This window comes from Ranitomeya imitator, chromosome 1 (assembly GCF_032444005.1).
Source record: "Ranitomeya imitator isolate aRanImi1 chromosome 1, aRanImi1.pri, whole genome shotgun sequence".
Lineage (NCBI taxonomy): Eukaryota > Metazoa > Chordata > Amphibia > Anura > Dendrobatidae > Ranitomeya > Ranitomeya imitator.
In genome coordinates, this window is record NC_091282.1 from 1,019,826,371 (window position 1) to 1,019,847,453 (window position 21,083).

At 43.0% G+C, this 21,083-nt stretch overlaps 1 protein-coding gene across 5 annotated transcripts in view; it reads right to left on the bottom strand.

Annotated features, from left to right (window-relative positions):
• The window catches only part of INPP4B (inositol polyphosphate-4-phosphatase type II B), a 1,184,089-nt gene that overhangs the window by 53,587 nt on the left and 1,109,419 nt on the right, over positions 1 to 21,083 (bottom strand). For all 5 annotated transcript variants that reach the window (XM_069743998.1, XM_069744002.1, XM_069744000.1 and 2 more), the window contains one exon: positions 12,999 to 13,111. In XM_069743998.1, the coding sequence (XP_069600099.1) occupies positions 12,999 to 13,111 (113 nt within the window). The remainder of the gene's footprint in view (positions 1 to 12,998; positions 13,112 to 21,083) is intronic.

A 21,083-nucleotide genomic window follows, 5' to 3' on the forward strand; every position in this document is an offset into this window, starting at 1 on the left:
TCTGGTTAAGTGCCCTGTTGTGCCCACGTTCTATCTTTTGCCCAAGGTCCATAAGGACCCTGTCAATCCTCCAGGGCGTCCGATTGTCTCTGGCATTGGAGGGCTGTGTGATCCTATTTGTAAATTTATTGAACATTATCTGCACCCTCAGGTGGAAACGCTGTCCTCCTATGTCAGAGACACCACGGACGTCCTGAGACGACTTGATGGCCTGTCCCTTGACTCAGACACATTTCTTGTAGTAGCAGACGTCGAATCCCTATACACGAGTATTAATCATGAGGATGGACTGCGAGCATCGCAGTTCTTCTTGGAGGCGAGCAATCTGGATGCTGATGTGAGGGAGTTGGTGTTGGATTTGTTGCGGTTCATTCTCACTCATAATTTTTTTACATTCAAGGACCGGTTCTTCTTACAGAAACATGGGACCGCTATGGGAGCGGCGTGTGCGCCCTCCTACGCAAACCTCTTTCTTGGATTTTGGGAGAGGGGTTTGCTGTTGGATGGTGCACAGGCTGCTCCCCAAGTCCTTGGATGGTTTCGTTTTATTGATGATATTTTGTTTTTGTGGCAGGGCTCTGCCATTGATTTAGAAGCATATATGGTGGGTCTGAACCGTAATGAATCCAACATCAAGCTCACCTACGTCTATGATCGAAAGGTAGTATCCTTTCTTGACGTTGAACTAAGGGTACAGGATGACGGATCGATACACACTGATATGTATCGTAAAAAAACTTCTGTCAATGCATTGCTACACACATCCTCTGCACATCAGTATTCCACGATTGCCGCTATCCCAACAGGTCAGTTTCTGCGTGCTCGCAGAATTTGTACTTCTGATGAGTTATTCGAGGGACAGGCCAGGGACCTTGGGCAGAGATTTAGAGATCGTGGGTACAGCAACAGGAGCATTAGGAAAGGCTATGTGAGAGCCAAAAACACTAGGAGAATTGATCTCCTGGGTCCATTAGGGGGTGTTATTAGTAGGAATAAAGGAAAGGATACACAAGTACGGTTTATTTCTACGTACAACCAACAATGGGACGTGATGAGAACTATCCTTAAAAAACACTGGTCGGTCTTGTTAACCGATCCAGTATTGAAAGAACAACTCTCCTCAACACCCCTTATGACAGCACGAACAGGGAGAAACTTTCGAGATGTCCTGGTGTCAAGCCACTATGTCTCCAAACCCACCACATTATTTGGTGGTGGGGGTGTCAGAAAAGGTTTCTTCCCCTGTGGAAAGTGTTTAGCATGTAAAAACCATATTAGATCCACGTCCTTCACATCATCGAGTGGCCTCAAGACTTTTGACATTAGAGTTAACATCACATGTACATCTACACATGTCGTATATTATGCCATGTGTAGTTGTAATTTGATATATATTGGGCTCACGTCACGTGAGTTATGGGTTAGAACCCGTGAACACGTACATGATATTGAGGCCGCTCGTGATGTGGACGACGTGGAATCTTTAAAAACAATCCCCAGACACTTTAAACTCAAACACAAGTGTAATTCTAAAGAGCTGAGAGTCTGGGGGATTGATTGTGTACATATGGGGATTAGAGGGGGTGATGCTTTGAGGGTGCTTATGCAAAAAGAGTGCCGTTGGATAGTCAATCTTGATACTATGGTCCCCATGGACTTAATGAGCAACTTAGTTTTGCATCATTCTTGTAGTAGTTGTTGTCATCTCTGGACGTAGGATCACTGGTTATTTTATTTTAACATTTGTCTCTTTTTCTCTTTTTTATCTCTTTTTTTATTTTTCTATTCTTTAGTGCTATAGTATTTATAAGGATCTGTTCCATCATTACATCTCAATTAAAGTTTGGCCTGGATATGGACCCTTTTGTGTCATCAATTGGAACAAGACTTCTGGATCTGGGATGCCTATTATATATTATATATATGTTTGCACATTGTCACTTTAACCTATTGTTGTTTGTCTCATATTTATTCACTATTGTTGTAGTAACGATGTTTATGTTTTCACCTGGTTGTCTTCGCTTATTTGTATGTATTTTATCATTATATTGCATCTTTATTATAGTGGTATTATGGGCATATATTGTCACTATATCAATAATGGGGTAGTAATTGTAAACATCATTGTTTGTTTTTGGCATCTTGTTGATCGTATTGTTGTTGTCTTTGTAACGTGGGATCTGTTGGGCGTAATACATTTACGGGCCGCCCTCACCTTGCAGAAGGAAGCTCCATCTGTGTACGCATAGGAATCTGGCGTAGTGCCAGTGCGCATGTCTGTGACGCGGACAGTGGCTGCGGCATCGTCCGGGCGCCTTTTTGTGACGTGTGCGGGTCATTGACGTCACCGGTTGTTTCCGGTGGCCCGCACCGCCATACTGTCGCTGGTGATGATGCGCTCTGCAGTGTCCGGATTTGTCATAGACATGCGCCACTTTATTGGCATAATCGTGGACTATAAAAAGCAGGCTAAGGGAGACACATGTACTACTGCGGGCCCCCCGACGAAGCTGTGGGCGAAACGCGCGTAGGGGCGCGTGTTGTGAACTATGGAAAAGGAAAAGGGTAAGATGGGGATATGGGACTAGTTGACTCTTTGTTTACCATGGATGTGTTGAACTATAGGATGTTTTTTCCTTTCACTTGATTTAATGTTCACACTCCATATAGCTGTGAGGGGACTGATTTAGCGCTTAGCACTTTATTTTTGCCCTGTGGCAGCGTCCAACTCGTGTTACTAGGTTTTTATAACCTCCCAATATAAATTCCCCCCCCCCCTGTTTTTCCTATGTCCATGGTGCAACATGTTTTTTACTGCACCCATTCTCTATACTCAAATGTTTCTGTTTCTAGTTTGATTATATATCTGGACATATTTTTTGTTTCATGTATATTTTAGTGTTGCTGACGTTGCATCAATAAACATATAATTTTATATGGAATTATTTTCTTGAGTTAATATACTTCATGTTTTTTGGTAATTTAGATTGTAGGAAGTATCTCAGGGTATTCACCCTATCAGTCCTGTGTTGTCCAGACGGGATTGTATTCTATGGCAATGGTATCGGTATCTGAGGTTTTGTTTCTAATCAGTATAGTGTGTGCAGCTTACTGTAAATTTATTTAATAAAAGATTATTTTTTGGAAAAAATGGCGTGGGCTCCTGCGCAATTTGCGTAACCAGCAGAGGGAAAACCGATGGCTGGGGGCCAAAAGCCTGGGAAGGGGGAAATTTCCATGGAGCTTAATATCAGCTCACAACTGTTTATTTAACCTTTACTGGCTATTAAAATGGGGTACCCTAAAAAAAACTATGTAGGGTACCCCTATAATTAATAACCAGCAAAGGCTATGCAGACAGCTGTTGGCTGATATTAATAGCCTAGGAAGGGGCCATGGATACTGGCCACCCCTCAGGCTAAAAACATCAGCTCTCAGCCGCCCCAGAAAAGGCACATCTCTAAGATGTGCCAATTCTGGCACTTAGCCTCACTCTTCCCACTTGCCCGGTGGCAAGTGGGGTGACAGTTGGGGGGTTGGTGTCACCTTTGTATTGTCAGGTGACATAGTCATATTGTATTAAAACACAGACACCCAGAATAAAGTCATTTAATTGAAAGAATGACACAGGCTCCTTTAATAAATCTTAATTATACTTATGACATTGTCCATTCCCTCGCCACCCTTGTCATCTACAAAAGAGTTAAAAAAACAAACAACAATATTTCTCATCTTTCCGCAGAGATGCTGCTAATCCATTTGTCCCACGATGGGTCCAACTCTACTACATCTAGATGGCAGGTTGCATGGTTGCATGATGATCCCTGTGAACTACTATTCTGCTCGCGATGCCGTCAGACAGGTTCTGCGAGTACACAGCCAATGAACACAATTCACCTTTCTCATGTCAGCGCGAGCGCGGTGGGAAAGAAACATCGGCGACCAGCCATTGGCTTTCCCTCTGCTAGTTACAAAAATTACGCAGGAGCCCATGCCATTTTGTTCAGAAAAATAATCTTTTATTAATTAAATACATGTTTTGCACACACAAATACTATAACAATCCCCCACCTGCATTACACACAAACTCACTCACTTCTCTAGGCCATGTTGTGACTTCTCTTTGCTGCCAGCTCCATGCTGTGTGCCTCATGTCTCCTGCTTGCTCTGTCTATGCTTTCTGTCTGTGTGCATAGGGGGGCATCGCTGGCAACTCCTGTTTCTTAATGCGACTGTGTGCACCTTGCCAAGGTGTCCCCGGCCAATTGCCATGAGGCTTCCTGTACTTAAGACTTCCCCACCCATTGGTGGGGGCCTGTGCATTGTACTTCCTCAGTCAATTCCTTGCTGCTGAGGTGCCAGGTCCCTGTGTTCTGATTCCTGTGTCCGCCACCCAGTGGGGCACTGTACCCTGGTCTGTGTTCTGCGTCTGCCACCCAGTGGGGCATTGTACCCTGGCCTGTGTCCTTGTCTGCCACCCAGTGGGGCATTGTACAATGGCCTGTGTCCTAGTCTGCCACCCAGTGGGGCATCGTACCCTGGCTTGTGTCCTTATGTCTGTGCGTTGCCCCGTTCCTGAACCTATCTTAGTCTAGTCCTGTTCCTGTGTCCGTTTATATCCCTGTCTTGGTTTGCTTCCTTTCTCTGCTGTGTGTACTCCTGTGACTTTGCTCTGCACTTTGCTCCGCATCCTGTGACTTTACCTTGCTTCTGGCTCTGCACTCTGTCTTGCTTTGCTCTGCTCTCGGCTCTGCACTCTGTGTCTTGCATTGTTCTGCACTTTGTGGCTCTGCTTTGTACTCGATTCTGCACTTTGTAGCATTGCTCTGCACTCTGTGGCTTTGCTCTGCTCTCGGCTCTGCACTCTGTAGCCTTGCTCTACCCTCTGCTCTGTGGTTCTGCTCAGTTCTCGCTCTGCAGCTCCACTTCTTGCGGTTCTACCTAGCTCCGCTCCTTGCGGTTCCACCTGGCTCCACTCCTTGTGGTTCTACCTGGCTCCACTCCTTGCGGCTCTATCTGGCTCTGCTCCTTGCGGTCCTACCTGGCTCCACTCCTTGCGGTTCTATCTGGCTCCACTCCTTGCGGTTCTACCTTGCTCAGTTTCTATGCTCCTGCTCTTGGCTCCGCCTCCTGTGTTTCTGTTATTGGCTCCACCTCCTGCTCTTGGCTCCACCTCCTGTGCTTCTGCTTTGCATCCGCTCTTGTGGTCTTTCTCGACCTCCGTTCCTTCTGTCCGAACAGGTCCCTACCTGTTCTCATGTACCAGCCATGCCTGCCTGAATACCGGTTCTGCCAGTGAACCATTTCAGTCCACCTGTCCTGCCTGAGTACCTGCCTGCCCTGTGTTCCAGCCATGCCCGCCTGTCTGCCAGAGTGCCAGCCATGCCCACCTGCCTGCCAGTGTCTCAGCCGTGCCCGTCCGGCCGCCAGTGTGTCTGCCATGTTCCGTCCCCTGGTGGGATCAGCAGCCACAGCCAGACACCACCCTGGAGTGGTACCTCTTAGCTTCCTGCAGCACAAGCTTGACCTCACCATCAGAGGCTCCAGTGAACACCAAGAAAGCTACTTAGTTACGCCCCTTCCAGGATAGTCTGGTTTGTGGCACAGTGAGGCCACACCCCCGCACGTCCACGTCAACCAGTCTGGGCGCGAGCGTGACAGGTACTAATTGTATTTGTCACAGACATCTGTATATTTACCTGGGATCCCATGCCGTCCAACCCAACAGCATTTAGCTATGTGTGATTAAACTCCCTCACAAACCAGCCCTGTATAACAAAATTCAGTAAAATAAATGCTGTAAAAAAGCATTTATAATCTCCACTTTTCCGATGCTAATGAGGGCTTTGACTAGTTGATGGGGCGTAAGTTTCCGAGATTAGTCAGCCCTCTTTCCATGATATCACGCCCCTGTGGGCATGATAACATAATTTGGATGAGCCGGTGTCATCGTCAGATTAGCAAATCTGCACACGTGGGCCACTCATTCTGGTAGAGTCACTGCGTCTCTGAAGCCTGGTGTACACTTGCTGGCTTCAGAGATGTGCACTGTGCAGCGGAAGTCACTGAATCGCCAGCAGTAGATTGTGACCACTGTGTGCTGGATACAATTCCATGTAGATGGGAAGAGGAAGCTACAGGCAGAGCTCGTCCCCTCCTCCGCTCCCTGCTATCTACATTGAATCTCATCAGTAGCAGCTGCCATCTCCTATCTCAGTAATGGGAAAGTCTGTCATCAAGAAAAACAGATTTTACCTCAGAATTGAGAATTTTGGTAATTGATCAATTTTGGCAGAGAAAACTATTTTTTTCTGGTAAGATATATTATGTGCGTATTTTCATCTGTACTATTCACTTCTGAAATAAAAATTAAAGTGACAGGTTCTATTTAAAGCCTTTGTGGGGCCCAAATATTTTTCTTTTCATTGCTTTTATTTATTTGTTTTTTTTACAAGTTTAAAATCTAAAAGAGAAATTGAGATTTTAAAGTCTTGGGAATATTGTACATTTCTGAAGACTTTACCTGCTCTTTAATGCTGGTCAAGAAGTGATTTATAAAAAAAAAGTTTTGCAACTTTTACCTTAAAATGTGGAATATATTAAGAAGAGAATTTTTACCCCAAATTTATCCCATTTACCAAATTGGACGTATAGATACATCCAAGGTGGCCTCCTCGTTTGTTTTCAGGCATCTGTTAGCTGATTTGTACAGCTGACATGTAGCCCAAACACCCACGGCTGTTAACATGCTAAATGCCACTGTCAATCTTTGACAGCAGCACTTAGCATGCACGTGCCGGAAGCTCATCACTAATCCCGTCCATCGACGCCCGTGTCACAGGTCAGGTTGTGGGTAGATATACAGTATTATAGAATGCGGTATATCAGGCCTGAAAGGTGATGGCCGTATCTCATATCGACCAAACCTGGTGACAGGTTCCTTTTAAAATCCTGTGTTTGAGATGACTGTACTCCACAAGATTGATTGTTGTGGCCATTTTTACAAAAGTGAAAGCCGGAGGTATAACCATATTGTTTGTCGTCATGTGATTGTCAATGTTTCACTTAGATTTTGGAATCTGACAAATCCCAGTATTATATTATGTAAACAGTTTTACTATCAGGTTCTAAGAATAAAAAGTGGCAATCCTGCTGAAGTTCCTGTTGACATGTTTGCAAAAAATGTCAAATATTTATATTTTCATTACTTTTCCTAATTTCTTTATTTTTTGTAAACATTTGATTTTCTAAATCTAAAAGGGGGAACTGAGATTTGTAATCCATATGCTAATATGATAGCATGCCCTAACAACCACAACTACAACTACAAGACAGTATGTCTAACTCCAGCCTTAGGATTGGAGCCATAGAAAGGCAGATGTTTACTGGAACTGGCAGTCAGTGAGAAATCTGCTCATTGTTACCCCCTAAGCAGTAAAACGTTTCATTTTCTTTTACAAAATAGATGGATTGTTTACAATACATGTCGATTTTCAAACATTGTCATTGCAGAAATTCCATTTCTGCAATATTCTGAGGTTTCAATAAATTATCAAGTATTTGAGCATAATATACCATAATATAAAAAGACTCTCTGAATAGAGGGCACTGCACTTTTTTTAATACATAAGCATAGTAGTAACACTTTATTGTACTAGCGGTATAACTAGGTACAAACATACTGTAGATTTTGCAACCTAAAAAGAACATTTCAACTATATTTTTATGAATTAAAACCAGATTGTGATGCAATCTCCAAAAACATAATTCAGACTTGGTCTAAACAATCACAATTATTAATGCCACTCCCATCACCCCTAGCTAGAGTGATGGACCTCCCAGGATTACTTTTCAGCTACAAACCAAGACTCTTTGCACAAGATCAAAGAAAATCTGGAGTCTTTCATGACAGAAGGTACATTACTACCGTTATCTGATTTACAAAATAAATTTCCACACTATTACTTCAATTTCCTTCGCCACAATAGGCTTAAGAACTCCATGAGATCTCATCTCCGAACTGGAGTTACACAGAGAGAGTGTTAACGACCTTCGAAACTCTAATATCTCAACATAAACTGCCAAGAAGAGTACTGACTAAACTCTATCACGAGATATTGGTCGGCTCGACTCCCGTCAAATGAGCTTTTATTTCCGATTGGGAAAAAGACCTAGGCATTAAACTGCAAGATTGGGAGGTGGAATAAATTTATAAAAACACACATGGCCCATCCGGATGTGTAAGAATTCAAGAGAGCTCATATAAGATTATCACTATGTTGTGAATTCTGTTATCGAACTCTCTCCTGTGGTCATGAATGGTACTTCGGCGAGTTCTGTCCATGGACTCCCTCTGGTGGCTGTGAGTGGAGCTGCTGCTACTGAGGTTCCTTCCACAGGTGACGTAGTTAATTCTTTGGCTGGCTGCTCTATTTAACTCCACTCAGATCGTTACTCCATGCCAGCTGTCAATGTTCTTGTACTGGTTTAGTTCGCTCTTGGATCTTTCTGGTGACCTGTCTACTCCAGCAGAAGCTAAGTCCCTGCTAGTTAATTATTTGTTCTTTGTTTCCTTGTCCAGCTTGCTATCATGATTTTGCCTTGCTAGCTGGAAGCTCTGGGATGCAGAGTGGCACCTCCGCACCGTGAGTCGGTGCGGAGGTCTTTTTGCACACTCTGCGTGGTCTTTTTGTAGTTTTTTGTGCTGATCGCAAAGATACCTTTCCTATCCTCTGTCTGTTTAGTAGGTCTGGCCTCCCTTTGCTGAAACCTGTTTCATTTCTGTGTTTGTGACTTTCATCTTAACTTACAGTCAATATATGTGGGGGCTGCCTTTTTCTTTGGGGAATTTCTCTGAGGCAAGGTAGGCTTTATTTTTCTATCTCTAGGGCTAGTTAGCTCTTAGGCTGTGAAGAGGCGTCTGGGTAGAGTTAGGTACGCTCCACGGCTACTTCTAGTTGTGTGATAGGATTAGGGGTTGCGGTCAGCAGAGCTCCCACTTCCCAGAGCTTGTCCTGTGTGAGTTTAACCATCAGGTCGTTCCGGGTGCTCCTAACCACCAGGTCCATAACACACTAGTGATGAGCGAATATACTCGTTACTCGAGATTTCTTGAGCACCCTCGGGGGTCCTCCGAGTATTTTTTAGAGCTCGGAGTTTTAGTTTTTCTTGCCGCAGCTGAATGATTTACATCTGTTAGCCAGCATAACTACATGTGGGGGTTGCCTGGTTGTTAGGGAATCCCCACATGTACTTAAGCTGGCTAACCGATGTAAATCATTCAGCTGCAGCAAGAAAAACTAAAACTCTGAGCACTAAAAAATACTCGGAGGACCCCCGAGCATGCTTGAGAAATCTCGAGTAACGAGTATATTCTCTCATCACTAATTATCACTAGATGGTATACCACTCCAGTCTTGTCACACCTTTGGTACCCTAACTCTCCTTCAACCTGTTGGAGATGCTCTGGGGAAACTGGAACGTTCTTGCACATATGGTGGTCTTGTGACAAGATCCAATCGTTCTGGAAAGATGTGTTGAAAATTATTACTAAAATTTGCAAGCTCTCAAGCCCTCCTACTTCGACACTTATTTCCTTAAATTGGTCAGGTGATAACTCGCATTCAAGACACAAATCTCTGCTATTTCTCTATTTACAGATGTTATCTTTTACTGTTTTTCTGTCTGTGATGTTATTTAGATATCAACTGAATAATGATAGTAATTGACGCCCGAATAGTGATCTTTACAGAACGGGAAGAGTCAGCCTATCATATGGCTCAGTCTCTGGATGAAAACTGCATTAGTCCAGTTTTATCTACGGTATATACAGCAACACTCACCGGTCCAAGTGTGGTACAAATTCTTTATTGCAGCCTTAAAAAGCCATCTCATTTACGGCCCGGGACGGTGGAACAGGAAAGGAGGTGAGCAGGATGTCACGATGGCCGTCCCGTTGAAGCGCTGACATAGGCGCGAAACGGCCGTCGTCACATCCTGCTCACCTCCTTTCCTGTTCCACCGTCCCGGGCCGTAAATGAGATGGCTTTTTAAGGCTGCAATAAAGAATTTGTACCACACTTGGACCGGTTAGTGTTGCCGTATTGTTCTTCATATTTCCTGATGGTTTACTTTTTTCTATATGAGCACCTCTACCGTGATGTCAGGCTCACGCTTATAACTGGAGGGACCACTGCCAGTCCTTGATCCGGCAGCAGCTGTGCGGTCGTGCTTTTTTTCTTTTTTTTTGTGTGTTATCTACGGTATATGGCTGTTTTAATAAGGTTGACATGGAAAATTATGAATATATGATCATTGTTAAAAGGATATAGAATTGGACAAATTCCATTTAAATAAAATATATGAGTTCATAGTAATATGCCATTTATAATTAGTGTCTTTTTATGTACCCGCCCCCCGTATGGACCTGGGTCCAAATGCGACTGTTCTTCCTGCTCGCTCCATAGCTACACCATTGTCTTAACGAAATTTGTAAGAGTTCTGGTATAGGATCTAGCTACAGCTACTGCTTTCATAAAGCAATTATTATATATAGAGATTAGAGAGATGTGTATGACATGCATTCAAAATCACTAGGAAGAGCTGGCAGTTAATGATTGTATTACTCATCTGTACTTATACTGAGTGTATGAGTTAAGTTGACAATACACATCATCAGTCATGAGTTAATTCCAGCCTTATTTCCCACTAGGCCAACTAATGGAATAGTAAGGGGAAAAAAAGCGTAGAAACAAGTAAGTGAAAGAGGGTAACTGGCTATGTATTTAGCTGATAATACATTTCCCGCATAAGGAGAAGAGACACAGAAAATGCCACCATTATATACGCCAAGTTAATATTTTTGAGAATTATTGATGTAATGCAATGTTTCCAGGTCATTACTGCGGTCACCACAGTCAATTTATTAGAGATTACTTTATAGTTCATTCTTGAAAATGGCAATTAGAATCATTTCAGCATTCCTTAATGTGGCAACAAATCTAACTGCAATTAACAAAATTTCACGCCTGAGCGCCAGAACATATTAAACAAATCTCCTTTCCGCTGCAGTTTTAGGTTTATCTTGGAAAAAAAAATCACTCTTTCCAGATATATATACATTTTCCTAACTGTTAATATATAAAATAACACAAAGGTCATGCAGAAATAATCAAATACAACATGATTAGATTCAGAACAAGACATTTGAGATTTTTAAATATTTTAAAATGTTCATAAAAATATTGTAATCACATCACTGCATAAAACAAATGGGTATTTTCTGTATGATGAAGGACGATATAGCACATAATGGTTTTCGTTGTTTTTTTCTGAAGCTTTGCAGACTCCCTATAACACATGCCAGAAAGTGAAGTAAATTATGGAACAAATGTTCTTATCGCTGGAATAGATTCCTGATTTTGGACTATGGGTATCTCAAAAGACATGCACAAATTTATTAAAGGGGTGGTCTGGCACCTAAAATATATTTCCTATCTATTCTTACACCCAAAACACTTTTGAAATTTTTTTTTTACCCAACACCCTACACTTCTCCCTATCCACCTAATCTTTAAATGTGTTTTTTTAATTGGAATTCCTTTCTTCTTCTTTATTCTTTATTTTTTTTTATATAGCGCTAACATATTCCGCAGCGCTTTACACACATTATCATCACTGTCCCCGTTGGGGCTCACATTCTAAACTCCCTATCAGTATGTCTTTGGAATGTGGGAGGAAACCGGAGTACCCGTAGGAAACCCACGCAAACACGGAGAGAACATACAAACTCTTTGCAGATGTTGTCCTTGGTGGGGTTTGAACCCAGGGCGCTGCAAGGCTGCTGTGCTAACCACTGCGCCACCGTGCTGCCCTATTCCTTTCATTTGAGAGGAGTCTCAAACGTGATGTCACAGGAAGCTGGAGCTGCACTCCCTTCCCACAGTGTCCATTGGCCCTCCAGGAACAGGGTGTCACCAGAAACCAGCACTGCAGTTACTCACTAGTTTGTTGCATCTCAGCCTCCTCTGAGGACATCCTGATCTTGGATTATGGAGACTGTGACAGATGTGTGTACCACCTTTGCAGCTTCTATGAAAGACGCCATCAGGGGGCAGTTAGTGACACCAGCGCTGCCCCATGATGATGATGTGTTTGAGGGCAGTACTTGAAGCTGTGAGACGGTGCTAGTGTCACTCACTGCTTCACATCATCTGATGAGGAGTTCATTCACAGAAGCTATGGCGGGGCGGAGATAGAAGCAGAGTGCTGGTGCTGCACTCACATCTGTTACAGCATCCATCACCCAGGATCCAGGAAATCTTCAGAGGGAGCGGCGATGCAAGAAACCAGAGAGCAAACTTCCGTGCTGCCCCCTGGTGACATCTTGTTCCAGGAGGGGGGATGGACATTGTGGGGGGTGAGTACAGCCCCATTCTCCTGTGATATCCCATTTGAGGTTCCTCTCAAATGATATTTCACAGGAAGTACAGTAAAAAAAAACATCTTTAGAGATTAGGTAGATAGGCCAAAGTGTAGGGTGTTGTGTAATAAAGGAAATTACAAAAGTGGCTATGGTGTAAGGATAGCTATTTAGAAAATACATTTTAGGTGCCGGGCCACTCCTTTAAGAGATGTAAAACTTCATAATGAATATGGCACTTCTTATGCAGGAAGATGTTTGCTCAACTTCAATCATAAGAGTCACTTCATACTGAAACTTCAAAAATGAAGTTAACATACCCATCGATTTCTGTTGGCCAGATGTATGATAAAATAGCATTTTCCCGGGCTTAAACGTGTTTAAGACCTTTTTTTTTAGTTTTTTCATTTTTTTTAACTGTATTGAACACTTAACTACACTTTTTAACGTGAAGAGATTCTGAAAAAAATGTTTAATATTAAACTTTTGTATTGGAAAATAATTATGGATGTTTACAACCACCTGAGAGAATGACTAGTAGAAAGTTAGATGTTTATTAGCCCTAACCAAAACTTACAGTAGCCGCTATCCACATGATTTCTACATTCTTCCTTTTTTTGGCATGCGTGTTTTGGTGAAGATTTTCAAGAAGCTCCTTCAGATCACTTTGCTCCTGGAACAACAGTGGACCTATAAAAATAAATGGAGGTATAAGTCGTAAGTTTAGTGTCTGCGCCTCTGAATGTTTTAAGAGAGCTCCCACAAACTATGCACAACACCCTATGTGAACACAGTACACAATGTCATCACCTATAAAATGGAGGACAATCAAACAGAAAACTTTCATTCATATACTTATCATTAGTAGGAGATACCGTACTCACTACTGATTGATCATGACAAATACGGTTATCGAGCCACAGAAGAATAATAGATAGCAATGTTTTTTTAGTCTGGCTTACATTATTGCTGTACATTGAAACACATTGTTACATAACCCACATTGGATTCACATGAACAAAACTGAAATTGATTACGGTATATACAGGGCTTTGGAAGGAAACTGAAATGGTTGCAAGTGCTACAAATAATGTATAATCTTGCAGCTACATTTTTTAGACTTATCTAGTAATGATGATGTCTAAGTGATTTTTTATTTTTCAAATAGAATGCCGGAAGCAAATGCCGCTCACCCACACCAGGTATCACAAACTGTTGACTGTTGAAAATTCCATGAAAACAATGCGTTTCGGATGTCAGTCCTTAATCCTGAGGATGGTGAGACACAAGGTGAATAAATATGAGGGTATCACATACCACATCACATACTCATCCCTCATCCTCACTATTTTCTAAGTCATGATTAAGACTCGATACCCGAAATGCGTTGACTAAAGCATTTCTATTCACCATGCATGAATAAAGTGCGGCTTCATGGTGGCTGTTTTTATGGAACTTTCCTAATAAAGAAGAAATCCTTTCATCATCTATTAAGAGGTCTCTAAAAAAAAAGTAGCCACTGTGAAAATGCACATTATACATGCATGATGACTAAACATGTTCTAGTCAACGTGTTTCGCATGTCAGGCCTTATTCATAGCTTACAAAATAAAGACACACGGTGAGGAGAGGGAGGAGTTTGTGATGTAGTGAGGGTATTTGTTCACCTTGTGTCTCATTATTAAGGATTGGCACCTGAAACGCGTTGAATAGAGCGTTTGACTATTCACCATGCATCCATTAATGGTGGCTGTTTTTATAGAACTTGGCTAATAAAGAAATCATTTTATCAAATATCATGTTGCTGGATCTATTTTTGGTATCGACAATACATAAGACAAGTGTGTACAGGGGAGGCGGGTGCAGAATCACTCCCATCATTAATACAGGAGTCTCATAATGATATGTCTAATGTATTTTTTTCTAGGTCATATTAGCCAAATAACTCAATATTTTTGCTTCGTTTGGGCTAATAAGACTGTGGTCACGTCCGCATACTATGTCGACGTAAAACAAAAAAACCACATCATGCTTACAAATCACTTTCGTTAATGTCTAATTTTTACGTGGTGACTCACAAATACCTTACTATATGTCTGAGTGTCCAGGACACATAATGCAATTAACACTTTATTGGCTTGATATAACACAAACTAAAATAAAAATATGACAATAATCAAAATATAATACAATTAAATCTTTAAAAAAAAAGCTGTATCCATTCAAACATTTTAAACAGTTGAAAAATTACAATATATTAGTCTGCAGATATTCTCTTTGGCAAAATTCCAATAGCCATTGCATGAATTTTTACTCGCTTTGTGCCAAGATGACATCTGAAACAAGCAAAATCTGTTAGAGAAGCATAGCTGGTCCTTCGGTGTTAAAAATGACTAGCGGAAAAAAAAACTCCACGAATGTCAAGAATTTTCATGGTATTTTTTAGTGTTTTTTTTTTAAATCTTGTATCAATTTGAACTTGCCTTTTTTCCCAAGTCCTACAGAGACTATGGAAAAGGCAGAATAATACACCTATAACATGCTGAAATTTAAATCAGATACCACTGCCCCAAAACACTTTGTGTGTATTGTTTGTTGTTATATTTCACTATAGACTTTAAAGTAAAGTCTGGGTGCAGAGTTTTTGACCTAAATAAAGAAAAACCCTGCTCCTATTTACCGTATTTTTTGGACTTTAAGACGCACCTAGGTTTTAGGAGAGGAAAAGAGAAAAAAAAATTGATGCAAAAAATGTAGTCATGACACACTTGTGGAAGGGGGAGCTGCTATTGACACTTCTATAGGGGTAATATTTCCCATCCAGGTATATATATGCCCCATCCTGATATATATGTCCCCATCTAGGTATATATGGCCCCCCTTCCTGATGTACATGGCCCTTATTCCCATCTTGGGATACACAGTCATCATCCCCATCCCCACCCTGGTATACATGGTCCCATCCACCATCCTGGTATACATGGCCCCCATCCACCATCCTGGTATACACGGCCTCCATCCATCATCCTGGTATACATGGCCCCCATCCACCTTCCTCGTATACAAGGCCTCCATCCACCATCATGGTATACATGGCCTCCATCCACCATCTTGGTATGCATGGCCCCCATCCACCATCCTGGTATACATGACCCCATCCACCATCCTGGTATACATGGCTCCCCATCCACCATCCTGGTATACATGGCCAGAATCACCATCTTTGTATACATGGCCACCATCCACCATCCTGGTATACCTGACCACCATCCCCATCCGGGTATATATGGCTCCCAATTCAGGTATGCATCACCCCCATCCACCATCCTGAGATACATGGCCCCCATCCACCATCCTGGTATACATGACCATAATCACCATCCTTGTATACATGGCCACCATCCACCATCCTGGTATACCTAACCACCCTCCCCATCTGAGTATATTTGGCCCCCAATCCAGGTATGCATCGCCCCCATCCACCATCCTGAGATACATGGCCCCCATCCTCCATCCTGGTATACATGGCTCCCCATCCATCATCCTGGTACACATGGCCCCATCCACCATCCTGGTATACATGGCCACCATCCCATCCCCATCCACCATCCTGGTATACATGGCCTCCATCCACCATACTGGTATACATGGTCCCATCCACCATCCTGGTATACATGGCTTCCATCCACCATCCTGGTATACATGGCCCCCATCCACCATCCTGGTATACAAGGCCTCCATCCACCATCCTGGTATACATGGCCCCCATCCACCATCCTTTTATACAAGGCCTCCATCCATCATCTTGGTATACATGGCCCCTATCCACCATCCTGGTATACATGACCCCATCCACCATCCTGGTATACATGGCCCCCATCCTCGTATACATGGTTACCCATCCACCAACCTGGTATACATGGTTCCCCATCCACCATTCTGGTATAAATGTCCATAATCCCCTTCCTCGTATACATGGCCACCATCCACCATCCTGGTATACCTGACCACCATCCCCATCCGGGTATATATGAACCCCAATCCAAGTATGCATTGCCCCATCCACCATCCTGAGATACATGGCCCCCATCCATCATCCTGGTATACATGGCTCCCCATCCACCATCCTAGTATACATGGCCCCATCCACCATCCTGGTATACATGGGCCCCATCCACCATCCTTGTATACATGGCCACCATACACCATCCTGGTATACATGGCCACCATCCCATCCCCATCTAGCATCCTGGTATACATGGCCCCATCCACCATCCTGGTATACATGTCCTCCATCCACCATCCTGGTATACATGGCCTCCATCCACCATTCTGGTATACATGGCCTCCATCCACCATCCTGGTATACATGGCCCCATCCACCATCCTGGTATACATGGCCCTCATCCACCATCCTGGTATACATGGCCCCCATCCACCATCATGGTATACAAGGCCTCCATCCACCATCCTGGTATACATGGCCCCCATCCACCATCCTGGTATACATGACCCCCATCCACCATCCTGGTATACATGACCCCCTATCCATCATCCTGGTATACATGGCCCCATCCACCATCTTGGTATACATGGCTCCCCATCCACTATCCTGGTATACATGGCCGTAATCCCTATCCTTGTATACATGACCACCATCCTGGTATACCTGACCACCATCCCCATCCGGGTATATATGGTCCCCAATCCAGGTATGCATCGCTGTCATCCACCATCCTGAGATACATGGCCCCCATCCACCATCCTGGTATACATGGCCATAATCCCCATCCTTGAATACATTGCCACCATCAAGGTATACCTGACCACCATCCCCTTCTGGGTATATATGGCCCCCAATCCAGGTATGCATCGCCCCCATCCACCATCCTGGTATAGATGCCCCACCATTACGCTGCACACATAAACAAATAAACAATTTTACTCACCTTTCCTCAGCTCCCTCGTAGTGGTGTCCTGTTCTGATGCCAGCAGCTATTTCAGCGTGTAACAGTGCATGATGTCACTGCCATGAACCCTCTCATACTGAGGTCAGCTGCTGGAATACTCACTGTTCTCCATGCCCATAATTCTTGGTGTGGAGAGTAGTGAATATTCATTCAGTTTAATAGTGGGCACACGTGATTGCACAGCCACTGCAGGAAGCCTGGCTGCGGCTAACACTATGCCCCCTATTAAACAGAAGGAATATTCACTGCTCTCCAGACCCATAGTTCTCTCACCTCTCGGTGCTGACTTCAATGCATAGAGGTAAGAGAGACTATGGGTGTGGGAAACAGTGAATATTAATTTTCTTTAACAGCATGCACAGTGTTAGCAGCAGCCGTCGGCTCCTGCCTACTGTGAACCGCTCCTCCACCGCTGCCACTCCTCTCCCATCCACAGCCACAGGGGACATTATATAAATATATATAAGGTACATCTGGACTATCTATAAGATGCACCCTCCACTTTCCTCCAAAATTTGAGGAAAAATGTACATCTTATAGTCCAAAAATGCGGTAATCATTGACTGTTTTTTTATATAGTTTTAAGTGTTTTATGCCTTTTTTTGTTAGCAACAGATTCTATTTATTTATTATGCTTTGCTTAAATAGCACCATCTTATTCCACAGCACTTTACAGTCATTATCATCACATATCCCCAATGGGGCTCACAATCTTAATTCCCTAACAGTAAACCCAAAGAAACACGGGGAGAACATGCAAACTCCTTGCAGATGTTTTCCTTGGTAGGATTTGAACCCAGAACCCTAGTCTATTTCATATACTGTATGCTTGAATGTTTTTTTTGTTTACTAATTTGTGGGAGGCGTCTAGCATTTCCAGTTGTTTTCGCCTGATTCATCAATTGTGACTTTTTAAAAAGTCAAAATGTAGTGTAACATTAGTTCACTCCACATCCTGGTGTATATTTGAGTTTGCCAAAAGTTGGGGGTAATTTTTACAACTTTTGGTGCCTAAAGTCACAATAACAGATAGGAAGAAAGCCTATTTTTGACTTTGCAACAAATTCATGAATAATAATATCTTTGATATTTGGTATCTGCTTTCAGAAATGTGTGATCTACCAAAATATAAAATAAATTAATCCAATCAGTAAACAGTGTAACAAGAAAAAAAAATCTTAACTCTATAATTACATTTCTTGGCCATCCACAACAAAGAGGTGATCAAAACACAATATCTACCGTATTTTTCGGACTATAAGACGCACTTTCCCCTCAAAAAAATTGTGAGGAAAATGGGAGGTGCATCTTATAGTTCGAATGCAGGCTTACCGGCAGTGGTGTGGCGGCGGCAGAGGTGCGGGGATGATGAGGCGCTGTTAGCGGTATAGCATGAGCAGGGTCCCTTCCACAGGTGAGGTGACGCCGTGGCCTGGTATCCAAGGCGAGCAGCAGAGCCGGGTGAATCACGGCTTTCTCGGTGGCGGCGGTCATCTTCCTGAGGCCACGCGTGCACAGATTGAGTTCTCTGCTTCCCGGGGATTCAGAAAAATGGCCGCAGGAGGCCACGTGTGCGCAGATTGAGATCGTGGCGGTCATTTTCCTGAAGCCGAGTTCGCAGATTTAGATCTCGGCTTCAGGAAAATGGCCGCCGCGATCTCCATCTGCACACGCGCAGCCTCCCGCGGCCATTTTCCTGAAGCCCCAGGAAGCAGAGCACTCAATCTGTGCACGCACGGCCTCAGGAAGATGTCCGCCACCGAGAAACCGGTGAATAACACAGCTCTGCTGGTCACTTTGGATAACGGGCCGCGGCGTCACCTCACCTGAGGAGGTGACCGCACATCTGCAGCCGCCACAGCACTGCGCAATCCCCCCATGGACACCAGGCTGTGGCGTCGCCCACCTAAGCAGGAAGGGATCCTGCTCAGGTGTACGTTGTACCGCCCACCGCGCCTCAGCATCACCTCACCTTTGCCTCCTGTGACCCTGCTCTGCCACCGACAGCCCTCAGGTAAGATACCTTAAATTCAGACAATAAAACGGACCCCCATCTTATAAAAAAAATCTTTTTTTCTGCAATTTTCACCCCAAATTTGGGGTGCGTCTTACGGTACCTCAAAATGATATCAATAAAAATGTCAGCTCAGGGCTCAAAAAATAAGCCCTCACACAGCCCTACATCCTGAAAAATGAAAACGATACAGGTCGCGACAAGCGAAATTTATTTTCTTACACATTTCCAATCTTAGTTTCACCAAAAAGCAAAACAAAACTGTATATGTTTGGCATCTGCGTAATAGTACTGACCTGGAGAATCATATTGCCTGGTCAGTTTTACCACATAGTGAGCATGAAACATGAAAAAAACAAAAATCAGAAACAACTGGGGAACTGCACTTTTTTTCGCAGTTTCAAATCACTTCAATGAATTTAGTAATTCAAAAGTACAATTTGTCCCTCAAAAAATAAGCCATTGTATGGCTATATGAACAGAAAAATACAAATATTTATGGCTTTTATAAGAAGGGGTGGAAAACTTTGAAATTCTAAAATGGAAAATCAAGGGACGGAAAGGGGTTATAATAGGTAATTGCTATAGGTCACAAATCACCACACCTACCCTCTGCATCGGGCTCTGATTCATCAAAGTGTTAGAAATCTGGAGTTAAACCCTTTGAAAATTTGTAACATTTTGCGACTTTTGGCGTTTTCATGTCAGTTTATCCCACCTCTGCCAACATAGGTTAAGCTGGAGTGGGACAGCGTGGAAAGAGGTGTGGCAGTGCCCGCTTGTCCAATTTATGATGACCTGTGGTGTACCTTATGCCACAAATCTTACACCAGTGTCAGTCTCTGACTACAGAAAGATTTGTAACGAGGCACACGCTACTTTTAAGACATGCCTAATTCATTAAGAGACATAAGCCTCTGAATGAATCAGGTGCCTCTGATTCCACCATGCCCCCTGATTAAGACTGTCAAGAACAATGACAGTCTTCATGAATTGAGGCCTAGGACTTTATAGAATTTCTGGTTATTTTGATCACCATGGCTTCCGATTCATTAACGTCAGCATTGTTCACACCAGTTTTGATGAGGGGGTATTTTGGGATCAGAGGTGCATGCCTCTTATTAAATCAAGCATGTCTTAAAAGTGACACGCACCACTGTGTGCGTCACCACAAATAAAAGTTATTTAAAGTCTTTCCATGAGCGGACGTTATTCTTTGATGCTAGTGCAATTCCTTAACTTGATACAAGTGTCTTCTTGGGCTGGGAGAACTTTGTTAAAGTAACCTCTAGATCAAGTTTACAAAGTTTATGGATAAAACTTCTTGTGAAATATTTTTCAAGGTTATGGTGATGCTGTTGGCTGCATTTATTACTGCCTGGCTGTGCTCCATTACATGCAGTTCGGTGCCTATGGGAACAATGGCTGAGAATTCCTCAACGGGAGATGGAAATGTGATTAATAATATGATTAATCGTGATGGTAGTAAAGGCAGCAGCACTCAGGATATATCATTTTCACACTTAGACAGGTGCTATGCTCCAATAATTTATCTGTTGGCTTTGTTTTTCACTAGGAAAGAACCCTGCTCGTTGAACAGCATGACTATTATTCCCTTGCTCATGTTAGATATCATGTCCTTACGATAGATATTTCCAGCACTTTTATCTTGCAAAGC